The sequence below is a fragment of the Mustela nigripes genome, chromosome 6, assembly GCF_022355385.1.
Source record: "Mustela nigripes isolate SB6536 chromosome 6, MUSNIG.SB6536, whole genome shotgun sequence".
Taxonomy (NCBI): Eukaryota; Metazoa; Chordata; class Mammalia; order Carnivora; family Mustelidae; genus Mustela; species Mustela nigripes.
In genome coordinates this window covers 45,390,137-45,406,038 of record NC_081562.1, presented here as the reverse complement: position 1 = coordinate 45,406,038, position 15,902 = coordinate 45,390,137, and the positions used below count along the sequence as shown (strand labels likewise).

The 15,902-nt window shown below is 42.2% G+C and overlaps 1 protein-coding gene across 2 annotated transcripts in view; it reads left to right on the top strand.

The window, feature by feature from the left end:
- Positions 1 to 15,551, top strand: part of TPH2 (tryptophan hydroxylase 2) — a 98,553-nt gene extending 83,002 nt beyond the window's left edge. For both annotated transcript variants that reach the window (XM_059404696.1, XM_059404697.1), the window contains exons 9-11: positions 6,454 to 6,549; positions 15,112 to 15,245; positions 15,377 to 15,551. In XM_059404696.1, the coding sequence (XP_059260679.1) occupies positions 6,454 to 6,549; positions 15,112 to 15,245; positions 15,377 to 15,551 (405 nt within the window). The remainder of the gene's footprint in view (positions 1 to 6,453; positions 6,550 to 15,111; positions 15,246 to 15,376) is intronic.
- The last annotated feature ends 351 nt before the right edge of the window (positions 15,552 to 15,902 follow it).

The window sequence follows — 15,902 nt, the reverse complement described above, 5'->3', positions numbered from 1 at the left end:
GGTGATTCACAGACCTGTACCCCTGGGGATAAAAATATATGTTTATAAAAAAATAAAAAAAAATATATATACTACCTATATGTAAAGATCAGATTTTTAGTCAAAGTGGTAGAGAAAATATATCATTTACTCCCTCCTTCAGGCACTTACTAAGTGAGGTGTGGAAACCACTTTCCTGGAGAAAGTGAAAGAAGTAGACAACTGGGCTTCTTTCTAGAAGTTTGTGGGCACTCTTTCAATCCAATTTAAGAATACAGAATGACTCTCAGGAAGAGGAGATATAATTATTTCAAGGGATGCAGGTGGTGGGGGGAAGTGGGAGGCAAAAGGGCCCTTTAGAAAGGCAATTGGAATACTAAATGTCTTTTTCATCAAGAGTTCTTTGAGGGGTTCCTGGATGGCTCAGTCGGTTAAGCATCTCCCTACTGCTCAGGTCATAATCTCAGGTCCTGAGATCGAGTCCTGCATTGGGCTCCCTGCTCAGCTGGGAGTCTGTTTCTCCCTCTGTGATTTCGCTCTCTCTCAAATAAGTAAATAAAATCATTAAAAAAAAAAGAGTTCTTTGAAAAAGTTGTATTTCTCTCTGATTGGAATATGTGCCTTAGCAAAAGCTTCAGGTGCCTAACACCAGTCAGCAAAAATATGTTGCAGCATTTGATTTTGGAAGTCACCATGTCAGGCCAGTGTGTATTTGCTGGTCTGTCCAGTGTCTATGAACTTGGTTCCCTCAAGCTTGCACCACAGCCCGCGTGGCTAGACCTCATCTGTTGAGAGAGTGGTGTACTACCAGTAGTGACCTGAAGATGGCAGCATTGGGTGCCCTATCTCATTTTCCTAAGCACCTGCTCTGCCTGGTACATTCTGTAGCTCTGTTCCATAGCAGTGTTTGGATTTCAGATTGTCAGTCAGAATTTTTTTCTGCTTAATGACTGCATGTATGTAAATGATTCTGCTTTTCTTCTGTGGAAGAGGTCCGCTCTATCACTCCTGTTTTGGTTTTCAGCTAATGATTATATGTAATTATATTCAAGTAAAATATTTAGAAATAATTACATATATTAGTGGTATGTAAAATTTGGAATTCATGAACATCGGCTTTGATGAAAGGTACCTCTTAATTGGGAGGTGATAATCTCAGTATTATTTGTTTCTGTTTGAAAGACATTAGTGGCCAAGAATCTGCAATTCTCTTTTACAGGTGTTCTTGTAACATTCCTGGTTTTTTTTTTTTTTTTTTTGTTTTGTTTTTTTGTTTTTTGTTTTTTTTTTTTGGTGGTTGTTGTTTTCGTTTTGTTTTCCTAATAGGTAGGATATTTATTTGGCAAATCTCTAGGGAACATATTATAGATCCACATCTGGAGAATGCTCTAAAGAAAACAAATTGTATTTTCTTAAAATTTGGGGATGCAATTAGTTATCCTTGAATTCCAAAAGGTCTCCAAGGGGTCAGCCAGTCCAACTCTAAGCAGGCTTTGCTTTTAAAACCAGGCAGAAGAAAGATGCATCTGTCCTGGCTTCTCCGTCAGTGATCACGCCCAGGGCACTGTCTTGTGAGATCTCCACTAGTCTTGAAAACAGAAAAGAATTGTCCTGAGCACGTCCATAATTAAAATTTTGCCAACATCTGAGGTTCAGGTACATTTTGCCGTTTCTCTCTATCTGTTAGCCACACATGGAGCGGCAAATGGAAAACCGTCTTAAAGCCAAAGGTCTAATTCTCTCGGGGGAAGAGGCTGTAGAAGTTAGCATGTAGGCTTTCCTTGGTTGAGGACAACAGAGAGTAAAAGAACAGATGGAGCTTTGTAAGGTCAAAGTTTCTGGAAGGACTCCCAGACCAGGTATGGGGCCAGAGAGCACTCTGAATAATGCGAAGGAAGATTCACAGTGGCTCTTTCCTCTGAGCTTGCCCTGATTCTAGAAGCACATGGACCAAAGACACACTGATAGATGTAACTTTGAACCTTTAGTTGAGTTGATGCAGACCTTTAAATTCCTGTTTTAAAATAGGTTAGGGACGCCAGATCTATGTGAAGACTGTGTGTGTGGCTCCCCAGACATTCTTAGGGGCTCTCTCAGCCTGTTTTGATTTAGATCATTCTGTATGCACTGATGTAGTATAAGGAAAAGTAAAAATGCCCTTACTAGGCTGACCTGAATGCTCCTGTAGCTTTCTCCGTATGGCTGTTTTGTAGGCTTTTGAACATGACAGCGTGCTCTCTCTCTCCTTCTTTATTTTTTTTTCTTTCTTTCTCTCTCTCTCTCTCTTTTTTTTTTTTTTAACAAACTCTTCTGTATTTAATGTTAAGCCTCCAAGGGTTTTACCTCATGCACTATAAATGGAATATATATTAGGGAAATCAACCAAAAACACACTAAGAAGTTGCCGTGAAACTCTAGTTTTCCTCTTTTAGACTTTTATTTCTCCATTTTGGTGGTAAGGGAGAACCACGCATCTATTAATCTTTTATCTAGAAACTTTCCAATGTGACAGAGGTCGAGCTCTTTCAAATTTGGAGCTCTGGATCTCTTAAATGTCACCATCTAGACCTGTCCTGGGGTAAATCACTTTATCTCCTTAAACTTGAATTTTCCTTTTGGTGAAATGGGAGGTTGAACTTCCAGAACTCTTGTTCTATGACAATACAATCACTTCTCTTCACTGTGCCCAGGATTGTGCAAAGACTTTTTTGGAGGATGGGTGTGCCTGAGGGCCTCTGTTGGTTAAGCCTCCGACTCTTGATTTCAGCTCAGGTCTTGATCTCAGTGTTGTGATTCAAGCCTCGTGTTGGGCTCCTCACTGACCATGGAGCCTACTTTAAAAAATAAAAACGTTATATATATATAAAAATTTGGGATGGGGAGACACACTTGAGGGCTGTATTTTAACTTTTCAACACATACTCAGATCTCTTATTTTGGTTCTTCTGCTGAGGTCTCTGTGATACTGACTTCTCCCCAAGCCCTGCACCCCCTGGCCCAAGTCCTTTTCCAAGTCATTCACCTCCTAGCTCCTTGGTTGCCTATGCCTCCTCACTGATCTCTCTGCTTCTACTCTTGCCCCACCAACGGCCTGTTCTGTACCCAGCATTGGCACAATCTTCTGAAATGAAATCAGAACATGTCTGTCTGTTGCCTGAAACCCCTCCCATGACTTCCCACTGCCCTTAGAAATATAAATCTGTTCCTGCCTTTGCACCTGCCTCCTCAGCTGGGAATGCTCTTTCTCGAAGATCTTGCACAAAGGGCTGCTTTTCAAGTGGGTTGCGGCTTAAATATCACTCCCTCAGAGAGGCCTTCCTTGACCACTTTGTCTAAAGCAGTCATCTCTGCTGCTTAATACCAGACACATTATGTGGATTTATTATTTATATAGCATATCCCACCTGCAACTATCCTATATATCGATTTTTGTTGTTGTTATATATCATCCCAGTAGCAAATAGGCTTTATGGGATTAAGGACTTTGTTGCTGTGTGCATTGCATATCCTTAGCAGCTAAAGCAAATTCTGGAATATAATAGGTGCTCAAGGAGTGTTTATAGAATGAATGAATGAATGGATGGATGTCATGGGTAGAAAAACTACATGCCAGAGAGGTTATGGTCACAGAGCTAATTAAAAGTGGGGCCAAAGAAGACATGAAGAGACATTTCTCTAAAGAAGACATCTAGATGGCCAACAGACACATGAAAAAATGCTCCACATCACTGGGCATCAGGGAAATACAAATCAAAACCACAATGAGATACCACCTCACACCAGTCGGAATGGCTAAAATTAACAAGGCAGGAATTGACAGATGTTGATGAGGATGCAGAGAAAGGAGAAGTCTCTTGCACTGCTGGTGGGAACACAGACTGGTGCAGCCACTCTGGAATACAGTAGGGAGATTCCTCAAAAAGTTAGAAATAGAGCTACCCTATGACCCAGCAAATTGCACTAGTAGGTACTTACCCAAAGGATACAAACATAGTGATTTGAAGGGGCAACTGCATCACAGTGTTTATAGCAGCAATGTCCACAATAGTCAAATCATGGAACGAGCCCAGATATCTGTCAACAGATATATGGATAAAGAAGATATGGTATGTACACACACACACACACACACATATAATGGAACATTCCTCAGCCATCAGAAAGAATGAAATCTTACCATTTGCAATAACCTGGAACTAGAGGGCATTAGGCTAAGTGAAACAAGTCAGTCAGAGAAAGACAAATATTGTATGATTTCACTCATACATGGAACTTAAGAAACAAAACAGATAAATATAGGGGAAGGGAGGGAAAAATAAAATAAGGCAAAATCAGAGAGGGAGACAAACCATGAAACTCTTAACTGTACGGAACAAACTTGAGTGTGGCTGGTGGTGGACATTAAGGGGGATATGGGATTTAATGAGCCCTGGGTATTCTACCCAACTGATGAATCACTAAACTTGACACCTGAAACTAGTAATACACTATGTGTTAATTAATAGAAAAAAAAAAAAAAAGAAGCAGGGCCGAGACTAGAGCTCAGGTCCCTTCCTGTCTTTCTTCCTGGTCACACTGCCACACAGCAAACCTGACTTAGAGATAATTCTCTCATTTGCTAGTTATTCACCAACTATTTATTGCACCCTTGGTGTGTTTCAGACAAAATTCTGTATCAGTGGTTCTGAGGCAGAAGAGAGTTGGTCCCCTGGGAACATTTTTTAATGTCTAGAGACCTTTTTAGCTGCTGCAAGCAGGGTGGGGGCTGCTGCTGACATCTCGTCGGTGGAGGTCAGGGGTGCTGTCCTACAAAGCACAGAGTTTAGGGTGGGGAGACACATGACTATGGGGAACATACATACGGAAATTAAAGACCATGTCAAAAAGAGGGTATGATGGAAAAGAGAGAACATTCAGAGCAGGGTAAGCGGGAGAATTGAAGGGGATTGCGGATACTGATGGGGGTAGGAAGGACTCTAATTTTAGCCCTCTGCGGAGGTGAATCAGGAAAGGAAGTTTTCCTCGAGAGGTTGAGTGCCATGACCTGCAAGGACCAGTCCTTCGGGGTCATCCCACTCGACCTCCCAGATCCTCCCCACACCTAAAAAGTATAAAACCCTTCTGAACCAGGAGACATCTCAACTTCCAAATGAAAATAGAGCAAACTGCCGTGGGCCAGAAATAATTACCATTTTCCACTTTCCAGGGGTGTGTAAATTCTTCCTTCTCAACACTGTCAGTGCTCTGTCCTCACTCATGCAGGACAGTGTTAATTTGATGCAAGTCGCTCGCTCATTGTCAACTTCTCACTTTTCTCTTGGGCAAGAGTAGTGTGATTTCAGCCTCTCTCAAGAGCATCCTGAGATTTTTGGTTGTGCAGAGGTTTCTGTCTGTCTAGGTTGGTTTCCTAAAATCAACAGAAACAGCTATAGACTTCAGTGTCTTGGCAAAGCTGTAGTAGTTGATGCTGGCAAAACTCAGTCAATGAAGTGGTTCTTACTATATGTATACATATATATATATATTTTTACATATACACACATATACGTGTATCTATGTGTGTAACATATGTAGATATACATGTAAGTTCTTGCTAAAAAAAACATACTAAAATTTTGGTTGGGTAACTTGGTAAGTGTGTACTTGCTCTTTTGGTCTCACTCTTGTTTCTTTACCACAATTCTTTGCCTAGCATTGGCACCTGGTAGGTACTCACCAAATGCTTGCTGAATGAATAAACAAACTGCAAAAATCAGTTTGGAATTACTGGGTTCCAAGTTATTTTTCCACATTTCCATGAACTTTGTTTATGTTAGCTGAAACACAACTTGGTAAACAGTAATATGTTCTATATTTTTTTTAAGATTAATTAATTTATTTTAGAGAGATAGAGAGTGTGCGTGGGAGGAGCGGCAGAGAGAGAGAATATCCAAGCAGACTCCTGTTGAGCATGGAGCCCCGTGTGCTGCTTGATCCCACGACCCATGAGATCAAGATCTGAGCCAAAACCAAGAGTCAGACACTTAAGAGGCTGAGCCACCCAGGTGCCCCAACAGTAGCATATTCTTACAGTGTTATGACTGTGACATATTCATTTATTTCTAAGTCTGTGATTTTTAAAAAATTATTGCTGGGGATATGATTTGACTCATGGGGTTTCTGAATCCGCTAAGCATAAATCTCTTAGTAACTAATACGTTTTCCATACACATTTAGCCTAGGGAGGGATTATTAAGCAAGGGAATAGATTTCAATGAATATTCTTCACACTTGATCTTAGCCAAAAGGCCGAGAAGCGATCAATGAATATTCTTAATTCAAATGTGTTTAAATTGACACTGTAGAAGAAACTATGCCCAGTGCACCATTTTATTTTGGGTGCCATTTTATTCTATAGAAGAACAATGTTGACTAGTTCGCTGGATGTATGTCCATGTCTTTTTCTTTTCTTTTCTTTTCTTTTTTATTTTTCAGTGTTATTTTTTCACAATCGAGTTTGGCCTTTGCAAGCAAGAAGGGCAACTGCGGGCATATGGAGCAGGACTCCTTTCCTCCATTGGAGAATTAAAGGTACGAAGCTGTGAATGAAAACATCCTTCCCAGGCAAACTGGTTCAAGGTCATGGAAATATTGATTTGTTTGTCTGAGCAGTTCTACTCGTAGGTACCCCATAAATATTTAATACAGAGGATTTGGCACCTCAGATGTGGGCACTGACCTAACTTTTTGCACTTCTGAAAATGGGTCATGCCTTTGTAGGTTTGTGGTGTGACTCAGATGGTTGAGCAGCCATGTGCACAGACCAACAGGAAGGACGAATGTATGCTCAAATGTTGGATAACATATGACTAGCCTAAATTGAGTGCTGAAAAGTGGGCAGACAAGTTAGCAGTGATCCTCCTGATTGAAATTTCCTTGCAAGGATATCTTGGGTATTTTCACTTCTGTTATCCCTGTGGCTCCCATGGATACCCTAGAATTTACTCCTCCAAGAGAAATTTGAGATTATTTTAGCCTTTTCAAAATTAATGTGTATTAAAACATTTGTGGACATATACAATTTGGAAAAAAAAATCTAAATGAACCTACATTCAGAAAGGTAGCTAATATGTATAGTAATGCCTAAGGAATGCTTTTATTTATTTATTTATTTTTTGGTCTTAAAAGACAATAAAGGGATGCTGGGTGGCTCAGTTGGTTAAAATGCAGTAAATTGGTCATTTATTCAGAAGTGTTGGGGCCTGGATCATTTGATAATTTAAATATCCTGGTTACTTAAGAATTGCTGTGCATACCATGGGAAGGTAACAAGTTTTGGTGAATTTAGAATGCAGTATGATGTATAATCTGGAAATGGTACTAAACATAGTTTAATCTTTCTTTGATTACTGAGACTAAGATCAGGATTATTGACTAAGCGGAGGTTGTTATTTGGGGTATTGATTATCCTTATATAATATAGTTGGCAAATAGATGACTATTGGAATTTTTTGGTTGTTTATATTCTTGAAAGGTACAGTGTTAACTGTTGTCTTATTGAGTGTTCACTTTATGATTCCATTCAGGCATTCATTAATTCCTCAAACATTTGGTTGAGTACCTACTATGTGCCATGTACTGTGCCAGTCACTGGGGATATAAATAATGAAGAAGGAGGAGTAGAGGAGGAGGAGAGGGAGGAGAAAGAAGAGGAGGAGGAGGGGGGAGGAGTGGGAGGGAGAAGGAGAAGTGGACACTTAAGCAGACCTCAATTAGTATTGTAGGTGCTTTAAACGTATTAACTCACTTATTTCTCATAACAACCCCATGAGATAATCAGTATTATTATCATAGATGAGAAAATGGAAGCACAAAGACATTAAGGAGCTTGCCCAAGATCACACAGCGAATGCATGTTGGAGCTGGACCCAAGTCCAGGTGGTCTACCCTGCAGGATCCCAGCCCTTAACCAGTAGGCTGTACTTCCTGGGGTCCCTGTTATCAGAGGGTTTACTTTCTAGTGCAAGGGCTAAGCAGCCAATCGGATAATGCCAAGTGTGACACATGGGCCTGGCACTTACTGGGTCATGCCAGGGAAGGCTCCGGACAAGGGCATTGCTGCCCACGCTGACTCCTGAGAAGTGGAAAAGATGAATGAGGAGTGGATGAGATGCACAGAACAGTTGGGTGGACAGCAGCATGTGTGCTCTTGTCAAATCCTGGCCTGTTTGGGGAGCTGCTGGAGCTCCATGTAGCTGGAATAGATGCTAACATTTCACATGACAAAAGCCTGATGTAATGTGTTGATTTTTTTTTTAAACAAAGTTCTGTACAGCAACAAAAAAGCCACTTGACGTTAATTTCAGTACAGCGGCCAAAGCCCACAGCAATAGCATGATGTCATATCCCTGCAAGACCCATGCCTTCTGTAGAATGCTTCTTGATTTCCATGAGAAAAGAATTAGAAAATGATTTAGCTCTTGAGCTACATCTATTTACATTCTCAGAAGGTTTATAAATGATGCCAGAAACAAAAGAAACAAATCTCTCTCATCGCCCTGACTTTCGACAGGGTCCTCTAATCGGGTTAATGGGGCATGTATAGGCAGCATTGGGTTGAGTGTGTTGTTTTTGTTCCTATTGGTGTGGACAGAAATGTCTGGAAATGGAAATAAGCCAGGGCTACGTACACCAAAGGGCATTGTCTGCCGTGAATCTTGTTCTGGTCCATCACCTCTGGTCATTAGCATTCTTCCATTCTCAAACTTCTCCACTCCAACTTCCCAGTGATTGCTACTTTGGACCATTTTTACAATTCAGAAATTCTTGCTATGAGAAGTATCTCCTGGTGACTCATGGAGAATACATAACACAAGATGCTTCCCATACCTCCTTCCCAATCCTCATCTCCGCTACAATCTCTGCAAATGTCCAGAACTCTCTCACATCTTCCGAGTACTTCTGTCTAACTTCTAATTGAACGGACACAGGATAATTCTGAACTCAGGATAGGGAGATAGCTTTAGTGAGAGCACTATAAAAATTCCTGTGTAAAACACACTTAACAATTTCGAAAGTAGTTACCTTTTGCAGTGGAAGATCTCTTGTTTCCAACTGTAGCCTAAATGTAGGTCCCAGCTAAGCTGTGGGAGGTTTTGGTGTAATCTTTATTACTTTTACATAAATATCCATAATGCACCTTCTTTCCTTGAACAGAACACTTTAAAATTTGCTTTAAGAGGCTAAATTTTCCTGGGCGTAGGTGTCGTACTTCAGAGCTGACCAAGTACTCCCAAGGGGGTGTATGTAGAGTTCGGAGGATAACTTTCATTTTCCCTCTTATTTTTTCAATGATTAGAATGCTTGTTTTTTGACAGTCTTTGGAGAGAGAACCTAAATATGGAAAAGCTTGTACAAGCTACATCTGATAGCACAAAGACTTCTTTTAACCTCATCATTGGCTGCCCTCTCTCTTCTCTGTTCTGTGATATATTTTTGGGAATTCTAAAAGTGTGTTTTGGTAGGGCCTCTACCATACCTTCATCACTCTGGGGAGCAGCTGATAATGAGCTAACTCATTTGGAAGTCTGACTTTAAAAAAAGGTTGAGAGTAGGATGATTGATTGGTGTTTATCCATAACATAGATCTTTCACATTTTTTCTATCTCAGAATTGACCCTACTATATTATGTCTCATTTTTAAATTTATTATGCACTCATTTATTTATTCACTTTATTCAACAAAGCCACAATTAAAGTTCTAATGTTTCAAGGAACTTGGAGTCTCTAGTAGGGAGATTCTAAGAAAGTGGTTGATAGGCGTTGCTGTCGAATTCAAGCCTCATAGGCAAGCAACAGTGACGTTTATTCCTGGTGGTGGTAGGAAATGATTGCTAACTGATGAAACGGCTGAGTCTTATCCTAAAACGTTAATACGTCTAAAAAGCAAAAAGGCAATTTCTCCTTTTTTTATGGGTAAAGGTAAAGTCTAGTTCTCTATTTCCTTAAGGGCATGGATTAGATATTTTTGAAAACAGCCTTAGCACCTACCCCGTAGTAGTTGCTGAAACAGTACATACCAATCCATCTATTCTGCTTTCAGGTTTTGACAAAGCTGAGAGTTTTAAATTTTTTAATTATTATTATTTTTTCAGCTCTTGTTTTAGGACCTCCTTGCACACTGACTTTATCATACTGTCTTTTTAATGGACTAATTAGCATTCAGAGAACAGACTTGTGTTTATTACAATCATTCATGTTTATAGCCATTTGCAGCAGCTCCGTCCAGTGGCTAGAATTCCCACTAGGCCGTATAGAAGAGGCTGGAGGCACCTGTGGATCCTGTCAGCGGTATGGCTAGAGTTAGGACTCACCACTGCAGAGCTCTCCCACTTTTCCCCTGCACAGATGGCTCATAACTCCCTCCCCACCACCCACCTTTTCCTGAAACCAGCACTGTGAGTAAAGACAGAGCAAACTCTAGAGCATGGGGAGTTGGAAACAGGTCTTTAGCTTGTATAAAGAGATTGTTTGAAGAGGGATTTTTTTCCCCTTATGCCTGCAGCTTATTCAAATTGATGAAACTTGCAACATCACTGATTAAAAAAAAAAGGTGTGATGCCATTATCACCAGATTGAGCAATAGCAGTGTGGGATGCCACTTTGTACTTGGTTACTAGGAGGGACATTTGAGGGAAGTTCAAAAAATATTATCTACATGCATGCATATGTACATATATAAATGTATATATTTTCTGTTATGATGGAGGAAAAGAAGATTACAATGTGAACATGGGAGTGTTTGCAAATTCTTATTTAGAATCTAGGGCCCAAATTACCTCTAAACCTGATTTCACGCTTTTTCCCAACTTAAACCAGTCCTAATATAGAGGGTGATGATCACAGGATTTCCATGGAGAATAGTTGAGATAGTAACTCAGTGCCTGCAAAGGCAGGTGGTTGGGAGGAAGGAAGATTTTAAATTGAACTTAGGGGAGGCACTGTTGTAGTCTGAAACCTGGAAGCCTCATAGCAGGGGCCATGTTATTTTCTCTGTGGGTTCTGGACCCCTGGGGGAGAAGAGCCGCACCAGTGGTGACAGGCGGGGTTGAATGCCATCATCTCCAGGCTGAACTGTCCGTGATCACTTAGTAAACCAGGCACTCCCATGAGCCAAGTGCTTTGTATGCATTACCTCTTTTAGTCCCCCACCCCCTTTTTTTTAAAGACTTACTTATTGAGAGAGAGAGAGAGAGCAACTGGGCGGGGGGGCGGGGGGAGAAAAGCAGACTCCCCGTGGAGTGCAGGGCAACATGTGCCACTCGATCTCAACCACCTGAGCTGAAATCAAGAGTCAGCCACTCAACTGACGGAGCCACTCAGGTGCCCCTCGTTTCTTACCACAACCCTGGCTTACAGATACTATTTGTATCCCCATTTCCAAGACGAATACTAGACTAGACTTATAGGGTGGGATAACTTACCCAAAGTCATGCAGGAACTTTAGATAACAACTGGTTCTAGGCAACTTGATGTTGCAAAAAGATTTTTGTATTTAAAAGGCTGGAATGACAAATAAGCCTTAATTTGTGCATCGAAGCCGATTAATTGCTAATGGCCACCTCTGTTGGGAAGGATGGGAAGGCCATGCTGAGGCCAGTGGGAGAGGCGGCCACGGCCATTCTGGGCCACCTGGGGCAGAGGGAGGAGAGGCTGGGAAATGCAATGTATCTGCAGGCCCTTTTCAAATGATACTGCAAGGAATTCATGTTGATCGGTCCTTTCAGTTTCTGAAAGAGGAAATTCTGTCCCCACCTGGGGAAGTTTCACTCCTCTGATATCATGCCTCTGGAACAGTGTGTTTAGGACCCCGGTATCACAGCTCCCAGTCCTGCCTACTTGACTTTAGCACTCTGGGTAAATCCAAAAAAGTCTTTTTAGAGAGACTTTGGATGATGGCAGGTGATGCTTAAGCACTCCTGCACTTTTCAAGTGGTGTAAGACTAAAGGACCATCGGCCACATTCTCTTAGCCTTAGAAGGCCTCTGTCTGCTGAAGCCGGATGAGTTCTTGTGGACTTCAGGATACCAGACTGTTAACACTTTGGGAAGGAGTCACCACAGAGTTCCCTGGGGACATCAAGCAGTGCGGCTCAATGTTTACAGAGAATCCACTGTGGACACAGAAGGGAGGGCTGCTCCCTCAAGTTGAGGCAGCGGAGAGAGAGACGTGACAGGAGCTCAACAGGGCTTCACCCCCTGGGGCATCAGTAGAGACATGGACCTTTCCTAGCCTTGGGGCCACACTCTAGTATTCAGGCTGCATGGATGTCCCTGGCAGGCAGCCCGCAGAAGAGCTTGCTGTCGGGGAAATGCGACCCCTCACAGGTGTGAGCACCCCCCCCCCATTTGTCGGCCTCACTTGGCGGTTGCCCCCCGAACTCCAGGCTCTTGTCATGCTCCAGGCTAATACAGGTACCACTAATACAGGTACCACTATCATTCCCTTTTGTAATAGCTGACGAGCAGCATTGGTCCCACACCCCATGGATGGAGGGTCCCCAGTTAGCATGTTGGACCCAGCAGGCTCCCGAGGGTAGACTGCCTTGTTGAGAGCTTGCAACACTCAGTTCCCAGTTTCTCCTTGGAATATTACATTCGGCAAGTGTGAAATGCATTGCCTGATGGTCTTTGCCTCAGGTTTCTTAAAGCCTGTCCTTGACTGTCCTTGAAGTCTGGGGCAGAGCGTTCTGCCCTCTGGGCTCTTTCCTGGTCCACTCTCCTCCTCTTTACTAGTTAAAATGACTACACGGGCTCATCTGAGTATCCAGTGGAATGTCATGTGACAGTTCTTTCTACAGCTGCACTGACTTCCGTCCCTGTTGCTGTAGACACACATTCGGGAGGCCTTTGTTATACATGCTAAGGGCCCATCAAAGCATCTCAGACCCAAGCAGATGAGTTTCACCTCCTTCTCATCAGCAGTGGTTTAAGTGTTCTCACAGTCTGTCCGGCTGCTGCTCTGCCCACGTCCCTGATTGTGAGGATGAGAAAACAGAAAGATCAAGGACACTGAGTCAGTCACTGTCCTTCCTTTCCTACGTGCTGGTGGGGGACCGCACACTTAGAACGACACATCGAAGTCAAGCACGCCCCGAGTCCGCGAAGGAAGCCGCTTCTAATTCTGAGCACCACAGCAAGTCGGTAGGAAGGCTGTTCTTTGCAGAGCAGCGCCAGTTCTCAAAAAAAGACATTTGCTTCTCGAAACTGTGAAGTTGTTTTTAAAATGTGGACAGGGGGCGCCTGGGAGGCTCAGTGGGTTAAGCCTCTGCCTTTGGCTCAGGTCATGATCTCAGGGTCCTGGGATTGAGCCCTGTATCAGGCTCTCTGCTAAGCAGGGAGCCTGCTTCCTCCTCTCTCTCTACCTGCTTCTCTGCCTACCTGTGATCTCTCTGTCAAATAAATAAATAAAATCTTAAAAAAAAAATGTAGACAGAATTATTAGTCATGTGGAACCCAAATCCCCTGATGTTCACTGCCCTGGACTGAATCTAGCACAAACACATTTGCAGGTGTAGTGACCTTCTACTTCTAATGAAACTGTCCTGTGGGCCAAAAAGAATGTGTTCATTCCCAGAGGCCCTCCACGTCCCCTGATGCACGGATGCATCGATGTGGATAACACAACTTTGCGGGAATGCAAATCACATGTGGGCTAGGGCCGCGTGCCCTTTCTCAGACATGCCAGTTTTTTGGTTTGTAGTTACATTTTCAGACTTAGGGAACCGCAGCCTTATTCGTGGAAGGGTGCGAATCATGCCATGCATTTTGAAATTGTTGGGGAATATACCAAGAAATGGAACGGGAAAGGTTTGTGGCATTTCTCTGGTTAATTCAGCAATGCACCTCTTACACTGGAAGGTGGAAAAGTACTTAGGGTGAAACCCAGAAGCTGGAATCATCCCGCCCAAGCCTTTCCTTTACAGTTAGGGAAACAGAGGCACAGAGAGGTGAAAGACCATGGCGCAGTTACCCAGCGTGACAGCAGCAACATCTCGAGTGAAGCCCCTTTTCTCTCAGATCAGGTAGATTCCTGCTGCCCCTTCTTTCAGTCCACCACTCTCCCCCAGCTAATTGAACCTTTCAGGAAAACACAACATCTAGAGGAGTATTTCTCAAAATAGACTTCACAACCTCTGGGGTCGGAATCACCTTGGATGCCTCTACCATGCAGATTTCTGGGACTTACCCAGACCTGCTAAATAAAATTGAGGCTGGGTATCTGTATTTTTTTTTTTTTCACAAGCCCCTCAGTCATTCTTATGCACATGAGGGTTGAGAACCATTAACCCAGGGCTTATAAAAAGGCAGGTAGCACGTGTACTTTTAGCCTAGCTGAACTGATCTGGAGGAGATAATCATTCACTGTTCCTTGCTGTTCTCTGTGCCAGTCATGTAGTGAGTTGAATGGAGCTAATGATGGTTCAAAGAGTAATTGCACTGACTTCCCTGTTTTCCTAACGCCTGGTCTGAGCATAACTATAACTATTAATATTAGTTCTTTTTGCCTACCTGACAATATTTATCTGCGGCATTTTGCTCTGCTCTGCTTGCTGGAAGGGAAATGAATGCTTTGCAAGTATCCTTAAAATATTCAAGCCCACTCCAGACTCTGTTGGCCTTAAAATGTCTCGTAATGAGGCCACAAATAGTTCAGTCAGAGTCCCAATTACCTTTCCACGCAGGTAATTATTACTTCTGCCATTTGAGTGAAATTTCAGTACATTGCTTATGGCAATAAATTGAGGGCCATATTTATGTTCTCTCCTTGCTTCTATTCATAGCATAGTTTTAAAATTCCATTTCTTTTGGGATATAGCTCCAAACTGTCCTTCCCTATGAATTTGTCTGATAATAAATAAAGTAATACCATAATCTCATCCCCACCCCCCCCAGCTTCTAACAGACTTGAACAAAAGCAAACAAAAACGCAAACACTCAATTTACCCTGCGTAAGGGAGAGTACCATATTTCATGGCCGACTAGCAACTGAACAATTCTGTAAAAATACTGATCTGTGTTGTAGAAACACGACATCATGGCACTTTGGAAGTCTCATTACGGAGTTTAACAGGTTTTGTGGTATGTTTTGCAGCATGCTCTTTCTGACAAGGCATGTGTGAAAGCCTTTGACCCAAAGACAACTTGCTTACAGGAATGCCTTATCACCACTTTCCAGGAAGCCTACTTTGTTTCAGAAAGTTTTGAAGAAGCCAAAGAAAAGATGAGGTAGACTTGTTTTTCTTCCATCTACAGAAAATAACTTTTTATTTCTTCTGGCTCTGTTCCTTCCTTCTCTCTGTGTCTCTTCTACCAGTGAGAGTTGATCGCATATCCTTCTATCTCCGTTTATTTTGCAGGGACTTTGCAAAGTCAATTACCCGTCCCTTCTCCGTGTACTTCAATCCCTACACACAGAGTATTGAAATTCTGAAAGACACCCGAAGTATTGAAAATGTGGTGCAGGACCTTCGCAGTGATTTGAACACAGTGTGTGATGCCTTGAACAAAATGAACCAGTATCTGGGGATTTGATGCCTGGAACCAGTGTCATTGCCAGTGTGATCTTTTGGGGGCTTAGCAGCAATTCAGTCAATGTCATGTAACACTGATGACTTTCTGTGTTGTGTCATGGCTTGGCTAGTAAGCATGCAATTCTGTATATCTCTATCTACGTGTAATTTACTGTGTTAATGTGTGAAACACCATAAGGAACCCAGTGACTACAGATAACCACTCATTGTTTGAAATGTAACCTGTTTAAACGTCTTCAATAGATTTGACCTTTCCTGCTTGGTGTCCTTAACCAAACTGCAGCTCTTTAAAATTGGTAACAAATAGCCCTCTTCTGATTCTAGCTTATTACTTTTTCCTTCTCAGATCTGA